Here is a 20724-nt window from a genome sequence, read left to right on the forward strand (position 1 = left end):
AAAAATATCTAACTTGTAACAGTATTATACAATTAAACCAAAATTTCAGAATGACGTACATAAAAACCATTAGAACAATCGATAAGTTACGGTACTACTAAGTACATTATGATTAAAGCATAGTATTGCTTATGATTAACACAAATAACTTACTAACACTAATAAACCCAGAAAATGATAATGGAGTAGATTTATAGAGAAAGAAGTATCTAGGCTTTGAAAATACCAATTATTGAATGTGCGTAAAATACTTTACCAATACTCTCCATTTGCCTTACATCGCTTCCATTTAAATAATTTCTTAAATCTAACATAGTTTAATAGCGCAACACAGAGAACATTATTGTTAAGCCGAGAATAGTTCACTCTTACGACGAAGATGTTCACTGCGCATAACTAAATGCCAATATAATGTTACGTATTCCTTATTACTTGCATCAAATTGATGGATGTGACGTGGGTAAAAGTCCAATGACGTGTTGGTATTGCGTGTGGGCTATGTTGTATACCAACGTCAACAGTCGTGGAAGAAATTAAATGTCTTCAGCAGAGCAGGATCAACGTGTGGTATTATTTCGATCTGGCTTGTTGACTCTCACGTGTGCGTTTACATGAAATAAAAATAGGAACAAAGGTTAATATGTGTTCATTAAGGCTTAATATACTTATATCCAAAGTATACTCTGCATGCAGTGTTATGGAAAGTAGAACGTATTCGCCTGTTTCAAAAAAAATACAGAAACATCAACCGTTTCTAATTAACTTCAAATCCTTTTGGAAAAGTTTGTTTTATCAAAAAATTGTATGTAATACCCTCATTTTTGTAAATATAAAAATATGCCATTAGAATGTAAATGCAAGTAGGTATTAAATGATTAACTGACATAATTTCTGGCGTGTTAAAAATAAAACTCTGATTATTTTATAGATATTTTCTAAATAGTATAAAAATCAGCATAATAAGTAGTATCTTGACAACTTGACCGTGCAATACAGTCTATAATTGTCAATGTTTAATAAGTATTTACTATTTAGCCCAGTTTTGTTTAATAAAGTCTTCAATCAATCGATTTACTCATACAATGAAAAATCACGATATAAAACTCAAGTGTACACTTCTTAACTTTTATAATAACAATGGCCATTTTTCTTAATTATTCTCATATGCTAAAAATTTGCATGTCAAAATGAAATTACAATGATATTTATCCATACGCAGTTTTTTAGACGCGTCGTTACCACGATGACTTAAATAACAAAGTGATCACCATCTGCCGGCGGCATAAGAAAAGAATAATCTAATCAATTGGTTAGGTTACGTACCTATATATCGCATTTTTTCATGTGCACAAAATACAAAATATATCCTACTGTAGGATATTTCATTTAAGCAAGTAAAAGTAAATCATTCTTATAACTTAATTATGAGCATTTTGACTTTATCGGGCTTGTAACTCTGAATTGTTCAGCAATTCAATGTTTGTTTCAAAAAGTAGTCGTAGTCAGTCTGCTAGAAATTAGTACAACTTATTGTACCTCGTAATGAGACGATGCTATAAACGGAATTAAGGTAAACGATTAAAGCAACTAATACGCAAATTTCCAGTATAACGTATAACCGGTTGCTGTCAGGAATAGGAATCTCCGTTGCCTGAAAATATTGACAAATTTAGCTACTTTATATGGACCTTTTTATATCCGAGTTTAAAGAAGTCTAGTATCAATTTGCTTCAAAGACCCAATTTTCAAAACCTAATAAACGTATGTATATGGTTTAGCATACACACAATCATTTCAGCCTGCTACTAATTTCGCATTTAACGAGTATTTTTGGTTTGTTCCTTAAGAAAAATTCATGCACCGCCCTAACATCGATAACAGCAAACAGTATTGCTGTGTGGCACTAAAACAAATATTTCTCAACATGTACAGACCTTTCTGTATCAGAAACTTCTCAACTGAGAAGGGAAAAATCAGAAACAACTACTTTGAGAGCTAATACTCCTACCAACATTGAATTATACTGTTTTTTCTGTTGAATTCTTGAGTATTTAAATTACTCCTTTATAAAAGATACCAATATTTTTTCATTGGCAATTCAATATTTATTTCATTTAATTATGAATCCTGAGCTGGACATCTTCGTACAGATGCACCAAAAATAGTTCAACTGCATGTAAGTTGAAACTTTTGTACTCATAAAACTCATTACAATGGGTCGGTTAAACAAACAAACTCTATATGCCACTTACATAATAAGGTATTACGCTCAGCCAGCGTTTTTCACCTTAATTATTTAACATAATAAAATTTAGCTGAAATAAATTAAAAATAAAGTCACATTATCATGATGTGTGGGTCTGATCGTCTCATTCGAGTAGTATGTGTGTTGAATGTGTTAAATATCACTTCAAAAATACTTTATTACAAATGTATCATTTACCATTCGTATTAGAAAAAAAAAACTTGAGTCACTTTTTAAATCAGTTGTCATTGTTTCCATAGTAAAATCAAATTTAATTATTCTTAGCCAATACAATATTTCGACTTGTTATTCCATGTAGGTAAATTATCATGTGCATTTAGAAGAAAAAAAAAACATTAAAATTCATTAATCAGCAGTTTCTTTATCGACAAGACGAGTGCAATAAAGCAAGTCGATCACACCGGCACGCGGCGTAAAACAGAACTAAGTAATCTGCTTCCTTTTCCACTAATGTCGCGATTTTTGCAAGCAACTAAATAATAACCTTCGGTTTATTATGTACTGTTCGTTTTCAACGGTGGAAACATATCGCTATCCTGCTTGCTTGCTTTTATTTAAAGCGGGTACTACACATAATAAGTAAAAAACTATTTGTCGACAATTAGAAGTTTTATTGGAACATTTTTTGTTGTTATCGTTTTATATTTACAGTGTGGATTTAATTTTTAACTTCCGATTTAGAAGACATGTAAAAATTAATTTAATAGCATGCTGCAGTATGTAAAATTCATTTTTTTTCCCTCAAAATATTTGATTTTTCAGCTTAACTTTTACACAAATACTACCAAACAGAAATGCTAAAAGCATAAATTTTGCTTTTAGTATTGTAATCCATAAAGTTCGTATACTGGGAATGTTACATTTTTTAATTCAACTTGGTCAGCTGTATCTCTATTTTGGTGTGAAGTTTTACGAGTTGATTTAAACATCGATTTCATTTATGTTACTTGTCTGTAAATTAGGATGTAACATTTTCGATTGAATAGGAAAATCGAACTGAAACTTAGCATTTTTTTCACAGTGTTAGACACACATTTACACACATTATTTTCCTGAATCTGTATCATACCCCAAAAAATAAAATAAAAATAAAAACTCAACTATTGTTTTTCATCCATCCCAAAACAGACCGGCGCATCCACCAAATGTCACGTTTAATTTATGAGCCCTTTCGGATTCATTAATTAAACTGACTCACGACGTTAAACGTCTTGCCGGGATCTCAGTTTTAAGGATGGAATCAAACACTGAGTTTTCTATTAAACACTTCTAAATGAAATCTTCAAATCTATTAAATACGGTATACTCAAATGGGTCTGCACAATACGGTCATAAACACACTAAAAGTTGACAATTTAACAATTGTACTTACATAGATTCATAAGCTAAGGACTTAGCATTTTCTGGCGGCTGGCTTAGTTACTTTCGTGTTGGAACAGTTCTGGAGAATGGACTACTTAACTTGATCTTCTTGACCGAGGAGAGTCGACATCTCGACTTCCTGGTTCAGCTGGTCGCACTACTGTCGATTGGTTCACACTCTCTTTATACTGCTGAAATCGGCGTGTTTTATACCCGATTGATCGGCTGACGTAGTTTGTTATTGTTCGTCGCCTATTTTTCATATTCCTGCAAAGCAGGTGGTGTTGACTCATCACCGATATAATGCACTCGGTGCATCTTGGTGCGACCTTGCCTCGTGCGCTTAATATTTCGCAATCCACGAATATTCTTATGTTTTTAAGTCAATAAGTCCATCTTTTGAATTAATGGATTTTCCATTCTTGACAATATCACACTTACTCACTGTTGAAACATCTTTCACATCAGGATAGCAAAATGTGTATCTAATTTTTGTTAGTCTCATAAAATTTATTGTATATATATATTCACAGTCATCAATTTCTTCGATTACCCCAACGTAATGCAGTCTTGTTTTTTTAGTTGGATACACTACCAGGACATGATCACCTACTTGAAAGTTACGATCTGGGATTATGACGTCGTCTTCGTCGGGTTCGGCTTCACTGCCTTCAGGTTCATTCCATTCTGATGAGGATCCTGACAATATAAATTCATGTGTACTTTCACTAGAACTGGAACTTATTCTTCTTTTATTTTCCTTCCTAACAGTGGTTATACAGAGTTCCTTTGATAACTTTGGTATTTTAGCTTTTGCAACTTTACGCTTCTTTGCTGCAGCCTGTTCTTCTATTAAAAGTTTTTCCGGTGTACCTGTCATAATCCTAGATTTTGCTTTCTTCCGTTTGGCTGCAACGCCTTTCCGTGGTGGTGCTTTTGGAAAAGGTCTCACAATTTCTGGACTTAACGCAGTACTAAGTGTTTTCATTACAATTTCTTGTGTAGTATTTAGGACAGCAGAAGCTGATGATTTATTTATCTCTTCATTGGAAACATTGTTTGGCGGCTCATGAACACATGGATAATTCGTTGGTAGGGAGACTTGCTCATTTTGATCTTCAATTTCTGGAGGTCTGTCTGTGACATATGAACATGAAATATCTTCGTCAGTGAAAATTTCTGAGTTAAAAGGCCAAATTCCACTTTTCTTAAAACCGTGCTGTATATTTTTTGGAGTAAATGCTTGATTAAATGGCAAAGCTGACAGCTTAGCGTGCACGTTTTTCCAGGATTCATCGAAAGCCAATCTGTTAAAGCAATATTATAAAATCGCTTTAGTGGTCCGAAAACGATTAAATCCAATGGCTGGAGCTTGTGCCTACAATGTGGAGGAAACATTACCATCACTATCCCATTGTCCTTGCATATATTTAAAGCCTCTACAGAAATATGGCTTTCATGATTGTCAAGCACCACCAAAACAGGTGATTCCTTCGATGATTTAACAAATTTGATAAAATGTTTGAGGTACAAAACTAAATTTTGAGCAGTCATCCAGCCAGATGGGTAGGCTGTCCCATCAGATCCCACTGGAGCGCCGCTTACCATGTACTGCTTGAAGTTTACACGAGGAAAGACGTAAAAAGAAGGTATAGAATTTCCAAGTGCATTTATTGTACAGCACAATGTGACCAAAGTGCCCCTCTCGGCAGAAGTCATTTGTCCAACTTGCTTGCATCTTTTCGTCGCTAATACTTTCTGCGTGGATTGAACGGTGGTTAAGCCAGTTTCATCAACGTTATAAATAGCCTCTGGTCCAAATTTGTATCGGTCCAACACATTTTTGTAGTTAGCAAAAAATTCACCTACATTGTTACGATTAAAACTGGTAGCACGTGATAAGCTGGTAGCCTCAGGAGTACGTAACGACAAATTCTTGTTTCTCTCCATAAAACCCCTCATCCAGTCTTTCGAAGCATATTTATGTAAGCTCCAATTTTCAGGAACACGTTTGCCTAAGGCAACTGCACAATCAAATGCACGTTTTCTTGTAAAAACCCATAATGTAACTGTGAGCATCTGATTAAGTAATCTCCAAGAAGATTTTCTTCACTATTAGTGAAGATCTGACGAGTAATATATTTATTGGCTGGATTCTTTAGAGGTTGTTCTAATTTTAAGTAACTTTCAAGAGATGACCGTGCAATTCCATATTTCTTTGCTGTGGGTAAGATTTTTGGCTCCTGCTTTTACTTCTTCTACGGCTGTATTTATAATGTGGTATGGAACTGCTACGCGATCCGTATTTTTCTTATATCGAAAAGGCATCATATCCTGGAAATAAACAAAATGTGAGGGACCTATGTAGGGCTATATTTGTTTAAAGTATTATTGTGGCTTTGTTTCAATCAGTATAAATATGTTCTTTTTCTGCTTTATATATTTATAATGTAGGTATGCTATTGGTTTTTAAATGTATGATATGTCTAATATATGTATTTTGCTAGCCGCTTTGTCGATAAAGCTTATTAGTTTTGGACAATAAAGCCTATTTATCTATCTAATGTAGATAGAGAATCAAATAGTATTATCCAAAACCACAGCGAACGCCAGTAATCCTTTGGGTTATAGTGCATATTGTGCCCCCGAGCATCCACTGTGACGTCACCCGGCGGATTGCTTTGCGTAAACAAGTTACCTAACCTTAATAAACTATTGTTACGATTTTCCCGTGGGTTTACACAAAGTCAATTTAACTCAACAATTAATAAATTAATGTACACTTCAAAACACTCCGTACAATAATTAATTCAGCTACTAAAAACACTACTACAATTCCACAATTATTCCACCATTTAAACTTTACCGCGTTCCCAAATTCACTACTCCCGCCGTCTGAAACCGCTTCTTTTATATTCGCAAACCACGTTCTAGAATGACCGCAAAACGCTTCGCGATTTGCCTCGAATATCAAAGATTCTTCCAGGTGTGGCGCTTCCTAACTGTGGCCTACTTTAACACGCCCCCGGCCAGATATTGCGGCGCATCGGTTTCATCCCGAATCGAGTGCTCGTTCAGAAGTATCGAGCATAGTAGGCCCAAACCGTAACACTGCCCCCCTCTTAAAGCTGATCTTCCCGATCCGCTTCATCTAATCCCTGGTATTTCTTGAGTCTGTCCAGATGGACAATTTTCATCTTGCCTCTGGGGCTGCGTTGGACTCTGTACACGACGTCGTTTAGCCTTTTTACCACATTGTAAGGTCCCTCCCAAATAGGTGTTAATTTCGGTGATTTGCCTTACTTCCTTTGAGGGTTGAACAACCAAACTTTATCATCCTTCTGGAACCCTCCCGAATTGGCCCTCAGATCATAACGAGCTTTCATCTTGTCGCTAGCTAGATTCAAACTTTCCCTGACCAGATCATGGATGTTCAGTAATCTGTCTTGCAACTCGTCAACGTAGTTCTCAATGTTCGTGCTTTGGCCTGTTGGAGATCCGAACACCACATCACATGGAAGTCGAAGTTCTCGACCAAACAGAACTTTAGATGGTGACTATCCCGTTGAGTTGTGGACTGCTGCTCTATAAGCCATTAAGAAGAGCGGAATATGCTGGTCCCAATCTTTCTGATGCTGATCAACAACCTTTGAGAGATGTTGCTCTATGGTCTTATTAAATCTCTCGACCATTCGATCCGACTGAGGATGAAGCGGCGTTGTTCGGATCTTCCTAATGCCTAGCAGGTCACAGAGCCCCGGAAAGAGCTTGGACTCAAAGTTTCGTCCCTGATCAGAGTGTAACTCCAATGGCACACCAAATCTACTGAAGACATTTTCGACGAGAATATCAGCGACTGTGCTGGCTTCTTGATTTGGAATCGCAAACACCTCAGGCCATTTGCTAAAGTAATCCATGGCAACAAGAATGTACTTGTTGCCTCTGTTGGTCTCAGGAAAAGGCCCAGCAACGTCTATGGCTAAACGTTCGAACGGCAATCCTACGTTGTACTGCTTCATAGGTCCCCGGGATCTCGTCTGTGGTCCGTGGCTAGCTGCACAAATGGAACATTGTCGACACCATGATAACGTCTTGGCAGTAGTTCATCCAGTAAAAGCGTTGCCGGATTTTGTCGAAAGTCTTATTTACTCCCAAATGAGCACCAGACTTTCCATTGTGCATTTTCTCCAGTACGTTGTCGACCCTTCCTCTGGGAACTACCAGCTGCTTCCTTATCTCTTTTCCATCGGCACTCTCCCAAGCTCTTTTTAGCAAGCCGCCTTCAACCACAAGAGAGTCCCACTTAGCCCAACGTCAGCTTTGAACGTCAGGCCTTTGCTAGAGATTTCTTGCCATGTTGGTCTTGGCTCGCTTTGTTCCTTTCTCAACAACAATGGGTCTATGTCGCTGTCTTCTAGTTGATCCTTCCTAATCTCATCGGGACTCCATTCATCATCGGTCTTCAGCTGAACCATTCTGATGGACAAAACTCCTTCACGTGGTTCCGCTTTCTGGCAATGTTTGCATTCTTCGGCGCAAGGTCTTCTTGATAGAGCATCTGCGTTATTATGCAGCTTTCCGGGTCGATGCTTGATGTTGAAATTATACTGCTGGAGTTTTTCAAGCCATCTTGCTACTTGCCCTTCGGGTTGTTTCATTCCGAGGAGCCACTTAAGTGCCGCATGGTCAGTCCTTATCAAAAATTCCTGTCCGTACAAGTACTTGTGAAAGTGATCGACTGATTTTACTATTGCCAGTAGCTCTTTTCTCGTTACACAGTAGTTCCGTTCTGCTTTGGTAAGTTTCCTACTGAAGTATTCTATGACATGTTCTTCTCCGTTTTGGATTTGAGACAATACAGCTCCAATACCAGAATTACTCCCATCTGTGTCTAAAATGAACTTTCCTTTTGGTTGTGGATAACTGAGGATGGGACTGGAGCAGTGATGCCTTTAACCTTCTGAACGCCTGATCACATTGGGTATTCCAACAGTAGGGTGTTTTGTCCTCAGTAAGTTGATGTAGCGGAGCTGCGATGTTGGCAAATCCTTTCACAAACCGTCTGTAGTAGGTGGCAAGTCCTAGAAAGCTTCTGAGTTCGTGTTTATCCTTTGGTACTGGCCATTCTCTAATTGCTTGGATCTTCTTGTCCGTCTGAATTCCGTCGACCGACACCACATGCCCAAGAAATTCGACTTGCTTTTGGAAGAACCAACACTTTTTGGCGTTCAATCGAAGATGGGCACCACCTATTCTAGCAAATACTTCTTGCAAGTTGTTCAGATGTTCTTCAAAAGTTTTTCCCATCACCATGATATCGTCCAGATAAACCAAGCAAGTCTTCCAGTTAAGGCCACGAAGCACAATTTCCATTAGTCTTTCAAACGTAGCAGGAGCATTACAAAGTCCGAAGGGCATCACATTGAATTGGTACAGCCCATTTCCAACAGAAAAAGAAGTCTTCTCCTTATCTTGCTCCTCAATGCTGTGACGCGTTTTTAAAATCCTTCTATTTACCGGCTCTAAACTCGGGCGCCACCTACTGAGTCGTTACGTGCCAGTAGGAATACGATTGCCTTCGGGCGGCTTTTAAACAGTGGAGAACGAAGTTACTGGGTTTGTGAGCTCCGCAAGGATGAGTAAAACAAACTGGTAACAAAACAACTCTCTTTATTCGGGAAAGTTACCATACGGTGAAACTTAAAACAAATCTAAAACTCCGCACGGTGCAAGAAACTTAAAAAGTACCCCTAAACCTTAAACTCCCGGTCTTATCCTAGCGAGCGCATGCTTAACCTACGGTGCCTAAAACTAACGCGGCAATGTTCGGCGGCCGTCTCGCTTTGGTGAGAACTACCTTAAGAAAGAACAGGACGAACGTCTGCACGACACTACGCCATACTCGGTTCGGGACAGGACCACGTTCGACCATACGCCAAAACGTGTCACGGTGGGGGAAAATATGTCATGCGAACTACGCCAACATGACCAGGTAACCCTGCGACCCTACGCCAACAGGGGAACAGGAGGGGAGCGGATGTGTTCGACCATGCGCCAGAACACAGGGTAAAGGAGCGTCGTGCGACATGCGCCTGCACGACCAGGTATCCCTGCGACCCTACGCCAACAGGGGAACAGGAGGGGAGCGGATGTGTTCGACCATGCGCCAGAACACAGGGTAAAGGAGCGTCGTGCGACATGCGCCTGCACGACCAGGTATCCCTGCGACCCTACGCCAACAGGGGGAACAGGAGGGGAACGGATGTGTTCGACCATACGCCAGAACACAGGGAAAAGGGGCATCATGCGACATGCGCCTACATGACGAGCAAGCCCGGCGACGCTACGCCACCAAGCCACGGTACTTACGGTTACGGACGGACGGAACGGTTCGGTTCGGTATATCGGAGAGAGTCTTACGAAGGCGGTGCAAGACTGCCGGCTTAGTGCCACGGAGCTTCATTTATACTAATCGCCGGGCCCCCACTACAATGACGCGTCGGTGATGGGGGCCGCCGCCGCACAACACAGGAGCGCCACAGTTCCGATCGGTACGTTGCTCGAGGCTTACCCCTTCCACAATTTCGTCAAACCGCACACAGAAGCGTATTTACAATAATCCACGGTGCACAGGTCCACCCGTTCAGTGGAAATTAGTAACGAATTTAAACTAATCTAAAGTAGAAAACCAACAGGATCCTGCCAAAGTCGTCAGTGTGTCGTCGATACGGGGAAGTGGATAGCTGTCCTTTTTGGTCACGTCATTCAGTTTTCGGTAATCTACACAAAATCTGCTTGATCCATCTTTCTTAGTGACCAGAACAACAGGTGATGACCAAGGGCTGCAGGATTCTTCTATAACTCCGTCGTCAAGCATCCTGTCCACTAATTCCTGCACTTCCTGTTGTTTGGTTATTGGCAGTCTCCTAGGTGGTTGTCGAATCGGTTGTGCATTGCCGGTGTTAATTCGGTGTTTTACAATGGTAGTTTTTCCCATATTGTTCGGTGTTAAATATGCTAGCCTGGTCCAAAATCAGTTTCCGAGCCTTCTTCAGTTGTGGTGTTGACAGATGTTTCCAGGTCTTTTCAATTTCATTTAAGAGCTTGTTTTCCCCCAACTGTCCTGTTGTCCGGTGTCCTGTTGTGGTAACCCATCGCAATTGGTTACTTTGACTACAGGCTCAAATACCGCAATAATTTCGCCTTTGTTGATTTGACGTCGTCTGGAAAAATGTTTGTAAAGGCGGATTCACGTTCACACTTGAAACTTCTCTGTTGTAAAAAGTCGTATGCTACTTTAACGTAGATATGCTTAGAAGTTATTAAAAGTTATTAAGAAAGTCAAAAGTCAATCAAATTGACATTTAAAACTTCAAATAATTAATAAACCCATTATAACATTTATACCAACCAACAAACATTCAAACAATTTAAAAATTTAATTTAGTGATAATTTGATCGTTTTTGCTGTTCCTGATGACAAAAGTAGTGAGACTGCTTCTTCTGACAGCCGCAAGCTATTATTTCGGACTGCTTTCCATAAAACAAATTGGGAAAAAAAAAGAAATAAAAAAAGGTGGTTGGTCCGACCAGTCAACACATTTGTGAAGAAATCTGGACGATTTCTGCATACATTTCGCATTATTAAGATGCAAGACCCAGAGGAATTTTATAAATACACACGCCTATACCCTGAAGAGTTTGAATTTTTGGTTTCTTTGGTAAGAAAAAGATTGACCAAAAGAAGTAATATAAACACAATAACAGTTGAAGAACGAGTAGCAATTACCTTAAGGTAGATATTGTGATTTGTGATATTGATTTATTTACCTATCTAATAATAGCTATTTAGTAGATGTCTTTATAAAGTATTTTACTGTATTATGCTTCTACCTTTTCTTTAATAGTTATCTATCTCAAGGAAGTCAAATGTGTGAAGTAGCAAGATCTTATCTCAGAGGGCGTTCAACGGTTTGTAAAATAATTCGAGAAACTTGCAATGTTTTATGGGATGTTCTTCATCCACAATATCTAAAACTTCCAACCAAAGAAAAGTGGAAGGAAATATCAGAAGATTTTCTGGAAAGGTTGATTTACAAGAAGTATTCCTGATGAAGTCTGTAGTGTAACACTATAATTTTATAGATGGAATATGCCCAATTGCCTAGGTGCAATAGATGGCAAACATATAGCAATTCAATGCCCTTACAAATCGGGGTCCAAATTTTATAATTACAAACATTTTTATAGTATTATTTTAATGGCTATATGTGATGCTGATTACAAATTTACATTTGTAGACATTGGTGCCCAGGGTAAAGTACTTTCAGCTCTCTTTTCTGTGGCTCTAAGTATTGTACATTATATTACCGTTTCAGGAATGTGTGGAGATAGTGGAGTTTTTAAAAATTCAGACTTTGGGGCAGCCATATTAAATATCAAAATTGACACCCCAGATAGCAAAAACTTGCCATCAAGTAATAAGCCCTTACCCCACTTTTTTGTTGCTGATGAAGCTTTTCCTCTACGGAAAAATATCATGCGCCCTTACCCTAGAAAAAATGCAACTAAAGAACAGTTGGTTTTTAATTATCGCCTTAGCAGAGCTCGCCGTACCATTGAAAACTCTTTTGGGATATTAGCTTCTCGGTGGCGAATTCTACGTAGACCAATAATAGGACATCCCAAAACAGTAGATGCTATAGTGAAAGCCACCACAGTTCTTCATAATTTTTTGAGAACTCTGCGTCAAGATGATCCATTTATCAGATATACAGCTGATATTGAAAATAATTATGGAGAGGTTGGTTATGTACTAAATGGGTTATTCTTTATGCCTGCTATTACTGACAGGTAACACCTGGACGCTGGCGTAAGGAAGGACTTACATTAGCTAACATTACACCACAAGGATCACGCAATTTTTCACGGCAATCAATGGCAGTGCGAGATGAACTCTGCAAATAGTTTAATTCAGAAGTAGGTAAAGTGCCTTGGCAGACTTCAGAAATCAGTTCAGAAGAATGCCCAGGAGATTTAAAAAGTGTATAAAATGGTGTAGATCAGTGGACTCAGTGGAATAATTTATTACAAAAATTTCTCTAGCATTTTTTTTATTTACCTAATTAATAAGACAAATACAAGTATTAATTTTTTTTTTCAAATAAAACAACAGAAAATGCAGTTACGAAAGTTATTGGAATGATAAAACAAAATATCATATTGCACATAAGTAACTTTTAGGCTGAGTTGTACAATCCATGTTCAAAGATGGGTTCAGCTGAACTTGACTGGTATTTGAACCGGCCCATAAGAATAGCATAGCTGTCAAATTAATTTGGTTTGTGACAGCAATATTCTTCTTATAGGCAGGTTCAAGTACCAGTCGAGTTTAACTAAACCCGTCTTTAAACCCTGATTGTACAACTCAGCCTTAAAGTAATTAGTCTTCACTAAATTCATCCAACAATTCTTCTAAAAAATTGTTGATACGAAACCTGATTCTCCGCTGAACTGAGTTAGGTTTGTTTGTTAATAATTGAGTGATTTGCACTGATGTATATTTTACAAAAGTTGTAACTAAGGAACCTACTTCATCCTGTTCAGTTATTTTGTTGATTGCATTTATCAAACATTTTCCAACTTCATTGTCGTCTTCCCGTTTTCGTTTCTTTGGTCTTGAGTGTGCTTTATGAGTTGATGGTGTTGGAAGGGAGTTTTGTGTGATTTCTGCATTAATAGGACAGTCTTGATTTCTGCATTAATAGTAGAAACACTAGGTCCAGGGATTATAATTTGTGATGTTTCTGGAGAGAATGGAAATCGTGATGAAAAATTTTCTGTTGTTCCTTGCAAATTTAAAAGCTGGGAAGATTCTTCAAAATCATAAGTTTCCATGATTGCTGGTTGCAGTGAACCAGGAACTTCTTCACACTGACTTAGGGTTATAGCTTCCTGCAATGTTTCTTGTGTTGCAGTTGCATTGCTTGCTGTTCTGAAAAAAAAATAGCTATATTTATGGATTTCTCATAATTCATACCACTCAATTTGCTCATAAAATTTAGGAAATATATGATAATCAACTTTCACAGGTTGCAACAACAAAAAAATTAAACATGTGGGAATTATATGGCCCATAGAAGTATGAAAAATTCATACTCACTTTCTGCATATAATCACTCGGTCTAAAAACTGCATCAGTCTTGCTTTGTCCCATTCTCTCCTATCACCTTCTGAACCAGAGAGTGGCATTTGCCTTTTAGTTCTAGTGTACCTTTCCCGGAGCTTTTTCCATGTTGACATGCAATTTTCTACTGCAATATTAAAGGAAGTAATAAAAACTAATAGTTTTCTTTAGAAAAAGGAAGTTCAGTTCCAACCCAACACTTACCTGTGTCCCCAACCTCAACAGCAACAGAATTCCAGGCCTGTTGCTTCAATTTTTTGTCTCTAAACTGGATGGAATTTGAGTCCCATATTACGGGATTAGCATGGACCACTTCAATTAGTGTGAATTCGTTTAGAACCATATTAAAACGATTCAAAAAGGCACGAATTCTAAATTGTTAAAGACACAAACAACAAAAATATTTCAAATAATTTCCCGGCGAATCCAGTTGTCAGTCGACTGTCAACTTCATGTCTGTCAATCTGTCGGATCAAGAGTAGAAACGTACCGATTTCTACGTCAAAAGTTGAAATCGTACATACTTTTACGTCACGTAGAAGTACGCCGTATTACGAACTTCTATGTTGCGCCGTTCCACGCACTACTGAAAACTGCCTCATATAACTACATGCAATTTAACTTTTTACGTGTGCGACTTTTTACGACAATGACAAGTACGAACGTGAATCCGCCTTAACTGTTATTGGGACTTCACTTCCTCCATTTACAAGTGATTTCCCAATGAGGCATCTTCCTGGTCGGTCCGGGTTTCGTACAAGTCCAACACAGCTCCCAGAATTCTGCTCCAATTGTCCAATGATTATTTGCTCGGAATTGCCGCTTATTTTTACTGTCTGAGATGCCAAAACTAAAACATTAATGGGTGACTCATAGCGGTGATTGGTTGAGAGGATGAATTCTTCACCTCCAAACTTTAGGATATTTTTTCTCGGGATCAAAAGAAAATCCAAGTTGAAGAATCAGGTCCATTCCCAGAATAAATTCATCTTCAATATCTGCTACTAGCACTGTGTGGTAAAATGTAATCCTCCCAAGGCAAATCTTTACTGTTATTTCTCCTAAAACTTTAGCCGATTCTCCAGTCACAGTGCGCAGGAGAATACTTCTTCGTAAAGGCTTAATTTGACTGTTATCCACAAGGTTTGACCGGATCAAAGATACTGCCGCACCGGTGTCCAAAGTAAAAGTAACGTTCATCGCATCCACCTTTCCATCTACGTTCAGGCTTCCCATTGATCTACCCAGGCTTCTGATGGAGATTATTCTGGGGGCTTTGTCTTCGCTAGTCAACTTTCGCCCCGTAATGTTGACTAGTGGGAGTTTTCTTGGTCCCTTCTGGATGGTTGTACGTCCCGCGTTGGACAGCGAGACGGTATCCTTACTCGACAATCTCGTTTAATGTGTCCCGTACGTCCACATCGATAACACTCCACTCTAGTAATCGGGCGTGACCGTTCTAACTGTGTGGACTGACCATTTGCTGATGCTGCCATTTGTTGCAGTAATTGGCCGACCATTGATTTAATTTCATTTATTGATGTAGCAACATGATCGGCTGGCGGTTCTCTCTCCTCTTGAATAGTCACGGCCCTGACTTTTGGCTTTAAGTCATTGCACGCAGCTTCAACTTCCAGCGCTCGAACCAGTAATTCGCTGCTGTTGCTCCCTTTGAACATCTTCAGCATTTTCTTTACCTTCGGATCTCGAATCCCTTCTACAAAATGCTGTGCCACAAATTCTTCTTGGAATTCATCCGGGACGGCTGGGTAAGCCAGATGCACAAGGCGACGAATTTCGGCTTCAAACTCCTGTAGATTTTCACCAGTTTTCTGCTGTCTTGCCTTTAATTGGGTTTGGTACACTCCTTTCCTATGCTGATCCCCATAACGTCGCTCTAATGCAGCTACTAATGCTTCATAGTTGCTTTGTTGGGCGATAGGCAGAGTCTGTAACAGCTGGTCCTGCAGGTCCTCGTAATGCCACCACCAGTGCTACAGCCATTTCTTCGTGACTCCATCCATTTGCAGCGGCCTCAAATTGGAGTTGTACGTTGCCCATGAAGTTTGACCATCGTATGTGGGAGGCTTGATCTTGTTGAATCCGTTTCCGGTGATCATTGCAGAGCTGGCTCCTCTGCTGTCAATTTTCCGCTCTAAGTCGCGTAGCTTTATCTCAACATCATTCTGAATTTTATTAATGTCCTCCCGAACATCAATCTGAATTTTATTAATGTCCTCCCGAACATCCTTCTGATTTTTGTTAATGTCCTCCCGAGCATCATTTAATTTTACCTGAACGTCATACTCCATCTTTTTGAGACTATGGGTTACATACTTGGATGTCTGTCTTGGTCCCCGCTAGAACGTCCAATATTTCTACGTTACGCTTTTCTTGCCGCTCTCGAATTCTTTCTTCTTCTTCTTTGTCTTGTTGTCGAAATCTTTCTTCTTGTTGTCAAATCCTTTCTTGATCTTCCTTGTCTTGTTGTTGAATTCTTTCTTCTTGTTGTCGAATTCTTTCTTGTTCTTCCTTGTCTTGTTGTCGAATCCTTTCTTGTTCTTTCTTGTTTTGTTTAAGCATTTCCACAATAGCTGCAAGTGGGGCCTCCATGTTTGCACTTTGACGTCTTGTTATTGGCATAACATAAATTTAACACACCACTGTTCCGAAAATCTCTAGTCCGGTTCTGAAGACAAGTCTCTAACCCGAAGTTTAGTTCCAATTCACGTCGCACTAAAGTCTAATCGCACATCTGACACCAATTGTTACGGTTTTCCCGTGGGTTTACACAAAGTCAATTTAACTCAACAATTAATAAATTTATTTACACTTCAAAATACTCCCTACAATAATTAATTCAGCTACTAAAAAAACACTACTACAATTCCACAATTATTCCACTATTTAAACTTTACCGCGTTCCCAAATTCACTACTCCACTGTCTGAAACCCCTTCTTTTATATTCGCAAACCACGTTCTAGAATGACCGCAAAACGCTTTGCGATTTGCGTCGAACATTGAAGATGCTTCCAGGTGTGTCGGTTCCTTACTGTGGCCTACTTTAACACGCGCCCGGCCAGATATTGCGGCGAATCGATTTCATCCCGAATCGAGTGCTCGTTCAGAAGTATCGAGCATAGTAGGCCCAAACCGTAACAGTATTAATTATATTCAATTTTCAAAGTCCCTACGGCATGCAAGGACAAGTGATTGCTACCAAAATGTACCTACTAATAGTCACTATTATAGGCCAGAAAGACAATGTGGCAGGCGGGACAGTTTGTCCAGAAACCAAGAAAAACCAACAATATATGCTTAGTATTCGTATTCATTATGTTCAATTTTCAAAGTCCCTTCGGCATGCAAGGACAAGTGATTGGTACCAAAATATACCTACTAATAGTCACTATTGGAGGCCAGAAATACCAGGTGTCCAAGAGACCCTGGAGATAGGAGATTAACATGGGAAAATGGTTTTGATTTTTTTTGCGCCTGTACGGTTCATTTAATGGAAAAACGCGTTACATAAAAGTTGTAGAGCACATTTTCGGCTATCAAGTTGTTATTTTTTCAATACCGTAGATTTGATATTTTGACATTGGAAAAACGGATCTAAAATTCGGAAATTGTAAATCTCGCGCCAAGCGGTCGTTAAGGAAAGTTTATATCCGGTCGTGCTACCAACCTTTCAAAATCATAACCAATCGCTGTCAGTCATTCTGTAATCAAAACATTCAAAACAAGTCTATTTAGTAATAATTTTGAGTTGCTACCCACATTGTAACGGTTCATTTTTGGCCCATCTCTACTTTAATTGTCAATGTCGTGATCTTCATCTGGCCGTTGGTCTGTCATATGTCCGAGACTTAATTTTTGACCCGGCCATCCGGTGAGTTCTCTTCCATTGTGTCAGCCTGAAGTGCTGGCCGGATTTATTGAGTGCTCTGGCAAGTCGCTACCAAATCTTTTTTTATCCGCAAAATTAGCCATCATCATTGGGATTTATCGCGAGATGGATATTGATTTGTGTGCGTTAGCGTAGTGGGCTCGAGGCAGACGGCCATTTTCTTCACCAACTTGTGGTTTCTATTAGTGATGTTAGAAATTCCATCCGTAAGTGCATTTTACCTTGATAATTTTAGTTATTGATTTTGCTTTCCTTTAAATAGTAACAGACAGGGGAAAAAACCGAAGCAAAGCGAGCTACACGTCTCGGTCAGCTATCTAGCTATATCTTAACCCTGAATCCAACAGGTAATACTTTATTAATTTTTACTTAACTATTTCACTATTTCTAATCATTACATTCATTGCAAGAGGCCCAAATTGATAGTTTTTTTTCCTAATCAGATTAACGTTGTTTACTATAGTCTACACCATGCGTGTGTGTGTGGTTATGTCATATTTGTTTGAACTATTTTGTTAAGTACTAATCAAAAGCAGCCTTCTTGTGGATGTATATATTTTATTTGCGGTTTGTATATCAATTTTTTTCTAACAGGGTCCAACCTAGGGGTTAACAATCCAAACAACCGACCCTTAGTCACGCCAACAACGACGTTTTATAGTTGGGCGCCGGTTAGGCAGTTGACCTTATTGCGTAAGAATTAGCCTAAGTTAGCTGGATTTATAGTGTTGTGGCCGCAGATTTGCCTGAATAAATTGGCTATTATTTTATTTGTTGTTTGAATTCACAAGTCTCTATTATTAGTTGTTATCGTCATATAATCACTAAATCATTGCTGCAGAGTTTCTTTTTTTTTTAGCTTTTTTATTATTTTCATTAACTTTGGTTTTGATAACTAGCAGGACATCTGAAGGTTTCCAGTTTTCTTTACCAGTTGGATAAAACTGGTGGCTAATCGAATTAGTCATCAGAACCAAAGTATTTATTTCATTGTGTTCAATTAATTTTCCTTTGTTTTACATGCTTCAATAAATTCAAATATTAACTTTTAAAAGTCTCTGCTATTTGACGTGTTGCAACATAATGCAAAGAAAATAAAAATAAATCGTGATAAAAACACTTTATCAGTAGCCACAGCCCAAAAATCTGGTAAGTTGCGTTTATAACCTCATTCAATGTCTCTATTCAACTTATTTACTTTGTAGCAAAATTCTTTAAGAAAAGACTGGTTTTGTTTGCAAATATTTAATGAGGATGACCGAATCACCTATCTCAAGCCTCTTCATAACACACCAAACGATTTAAAGTGATAAAAACACTGGACTAGGAAGACCTGCAGATGTTTGAAGATAAGTTGCTTTACTGTACAGGAATCACAAAAGAGGGTAAATACTTCCCTCAAAAGTGATGCAATTTAATGACCAATGTGACTGCTAGTTTTATTGTATCCTTCTGTTTTGTAGTGTTATCAACACACCATAGTGTTTAAGTGGCTTTATATTGTATGATGTTAATAAAAAAGCATTTTTTATAACTGATTGTCAATGCTTTTTCCCTAGTTCTACAGGGTAAGGTAAGTACTGATATTTAATTAGCTCCATTAGTTAGTTTGTATAGTTTATTTGCAAGTAATGTGTAACTCGAGTTCACATTTGATTAGTAAAGGTATGTCCTGTGAAATGGTGTATTAAATTAGAAGCAAATTGTTTCTCTTTAGAGACTTTCAATCACTACATTTCACCTACCTTTGCTAATTTGGAACTCCACTATTATCCAAACAAACATTAGGTTAGTAAGAAAAAGTTGTTTTTATCATAGCTTGTATGGTGAAAGGTTCACCCACTCACACTCAATCTGTGAAACAATCACTGTTTATGTGGTAAGACCACTTTTCTTTGCCACGTATTGTACCTAAGCTTTTCACTTGAAGAAAATGTATACTACCTTACCTACCGTACTTTGAACTGTGAATAAATAATTAATACAAACGTTCAGTGTTCAAAGTTTTATTTGGAACAATTGAGTGTGTGGAAAAAAGAACACAATTATAATGTTAATACCTAAACCTAGAAAAGAACACCTCATGTAGATAGCTCAATTGAAAAGTTGTTTTTTTGACAATACCTACCCATATACAAAAACTTTTGTCACCTGACTGATAATTTCACTGTGTAAGTCCATATTCTGTTCCTAGAAGGGGTTTCTTAGAGGTCTTATAGCCAGTTTAAGATTATTCACATTTCACATTCACATCAAATTTTGAGATTTAAGTCAGATATCAACACTGAATCATTTTAAGTTTTAGTTGCAACACTGATGAAAACCCTCGCTGATGATAGTCCATGAGGTTAACCATATTGAAGCTAAATCACACCACTTTTGAAGGAAATATTTGGCCCCTTTGTTGTTGTCCCTGTACACCAGATATTCAAAGATCTGGCTTCATTGTCCACTGTATTCATCACTTTAAATCGTTTGGTAGTGTTATGAAGAGGCTTGAGATAAGTGATTCGGTCATCCTCATTAAATATTTGCAAGGAAAACCAGTGTTTTCTTTAAGAATTTTGCTACCAAGTAAATAAGTTTAGTAGAGACATTGAATGAGGTTATGAATGCAACTTACCAGATTTTTGGGCTGTGGCTAGTGATAAAGTGTTTTTATCACGATTTGATTGTATTTTCTTCGCATTATGTGGGTAGTAACTCAAAATTATTACTAAATAAACTTGTTTTGAATGTTTTGATTACAGAATGACTGACAACGATTTGTTATGATTTTGAAAGGTTGGTAGCACGACCGGATATAAACTTTCCTTAACGACCGCTTGGCGGGAGATTTAAAATTTCCGAATTTTAGACCCGTTTTACGTCTTAATGGTCAAATCTACGGTATTGAAAAAATTACAAGTTGATAGCCGAAAATGTGCACTACAACTTTTATCTAAAACGTTTTTCCATCAAATGAACCGTACAGGCGCAAAAAAATCAAAACCGTTTTC

At 38.2% G+C, this 20724-nt stretch overlaps 1 protein-coding gene and 1 long non-coding RNA gene across 2 annotated transcripts; one reads left to right on the forward strand and one right to left on the reverse strand.

Annotated features, from left to right (window-relative positions):
* Positions 1-12724: 12724 nt before the first annotated feature.
* LOC145737509 (uncharacterized) lies at positions 12725-14682 on the reverse strand. Its single transcript, XM_081992215.1, has 3 exons — positions 14019-14682; positions 13791-13941; positions 12725-13622 (listed from the first exon to the last, which is right to left on the reverse strand). The coding sequence occupies exons 1-3, from the start codon at positions 14155-14157 to the stop codon at positions 13256-13258; spliced, it is 657 nt and encodes a 218-aa protein (XP_081848341.1). The 5' UTR covers positions 14158-14682; the 3' UTR covers positions 12725-13255.
* Positions 14683-17669: 2987 nt separating this feature from the next.
* Positions 17670-18495, forward strand: LOC145737831 (uncharacterized). Its single transcript, XR_014180512.1, has 3 exons — positions 17670-17931; positions 17988-18072; positions 18320-18495. It is a non-coding gene; the product is annotated as an uncharacterized LOC145737831 (long non-coding RNA).
* The last annotated feature ends 2229 nt before the right edge of the window (positions 18496-20724 follow it).

Source organism: Ips typographus, linkage group LG14, assembly GCF_016097725.1.
Source record: "Ips typographus isolate SLU linkage group LG14, UJ_Ityp_2.0, whole genome shotgun sequence".
Taxonomy (NCBI): domain Eukaryota; kingdom Metazoa; phylum Arthropoda; class Insecta; order Coleoptera; family Curculionidae; genus Ips; species Ips typographus.

Excerpts from the sequence above, each read along its gene's own strand:
- LOC145737509 (XM_081992215.1), bottom strand. The coding sequence starts at position 14,157 with ATGGTTCTAAACGAATTCACACTAATTGAAGTGGTCCATGCTAATCCC. Across the intron at positions 13,942-14,018 it reads TGTTGAGGTTGGGGACACAG|TAGAAAATTGCATGTCAACA; the intron begins GTAAGTGTTGGG and ends TTAATATTGCAG. Across the intron at positions 13,623-13,790 it reads CGAGTGATTATATGCAGAAA|AACAGCAAGCAATGCAACTG; the intron begins GTGAGTATGAAT and ends TTTTTTTTTCAG.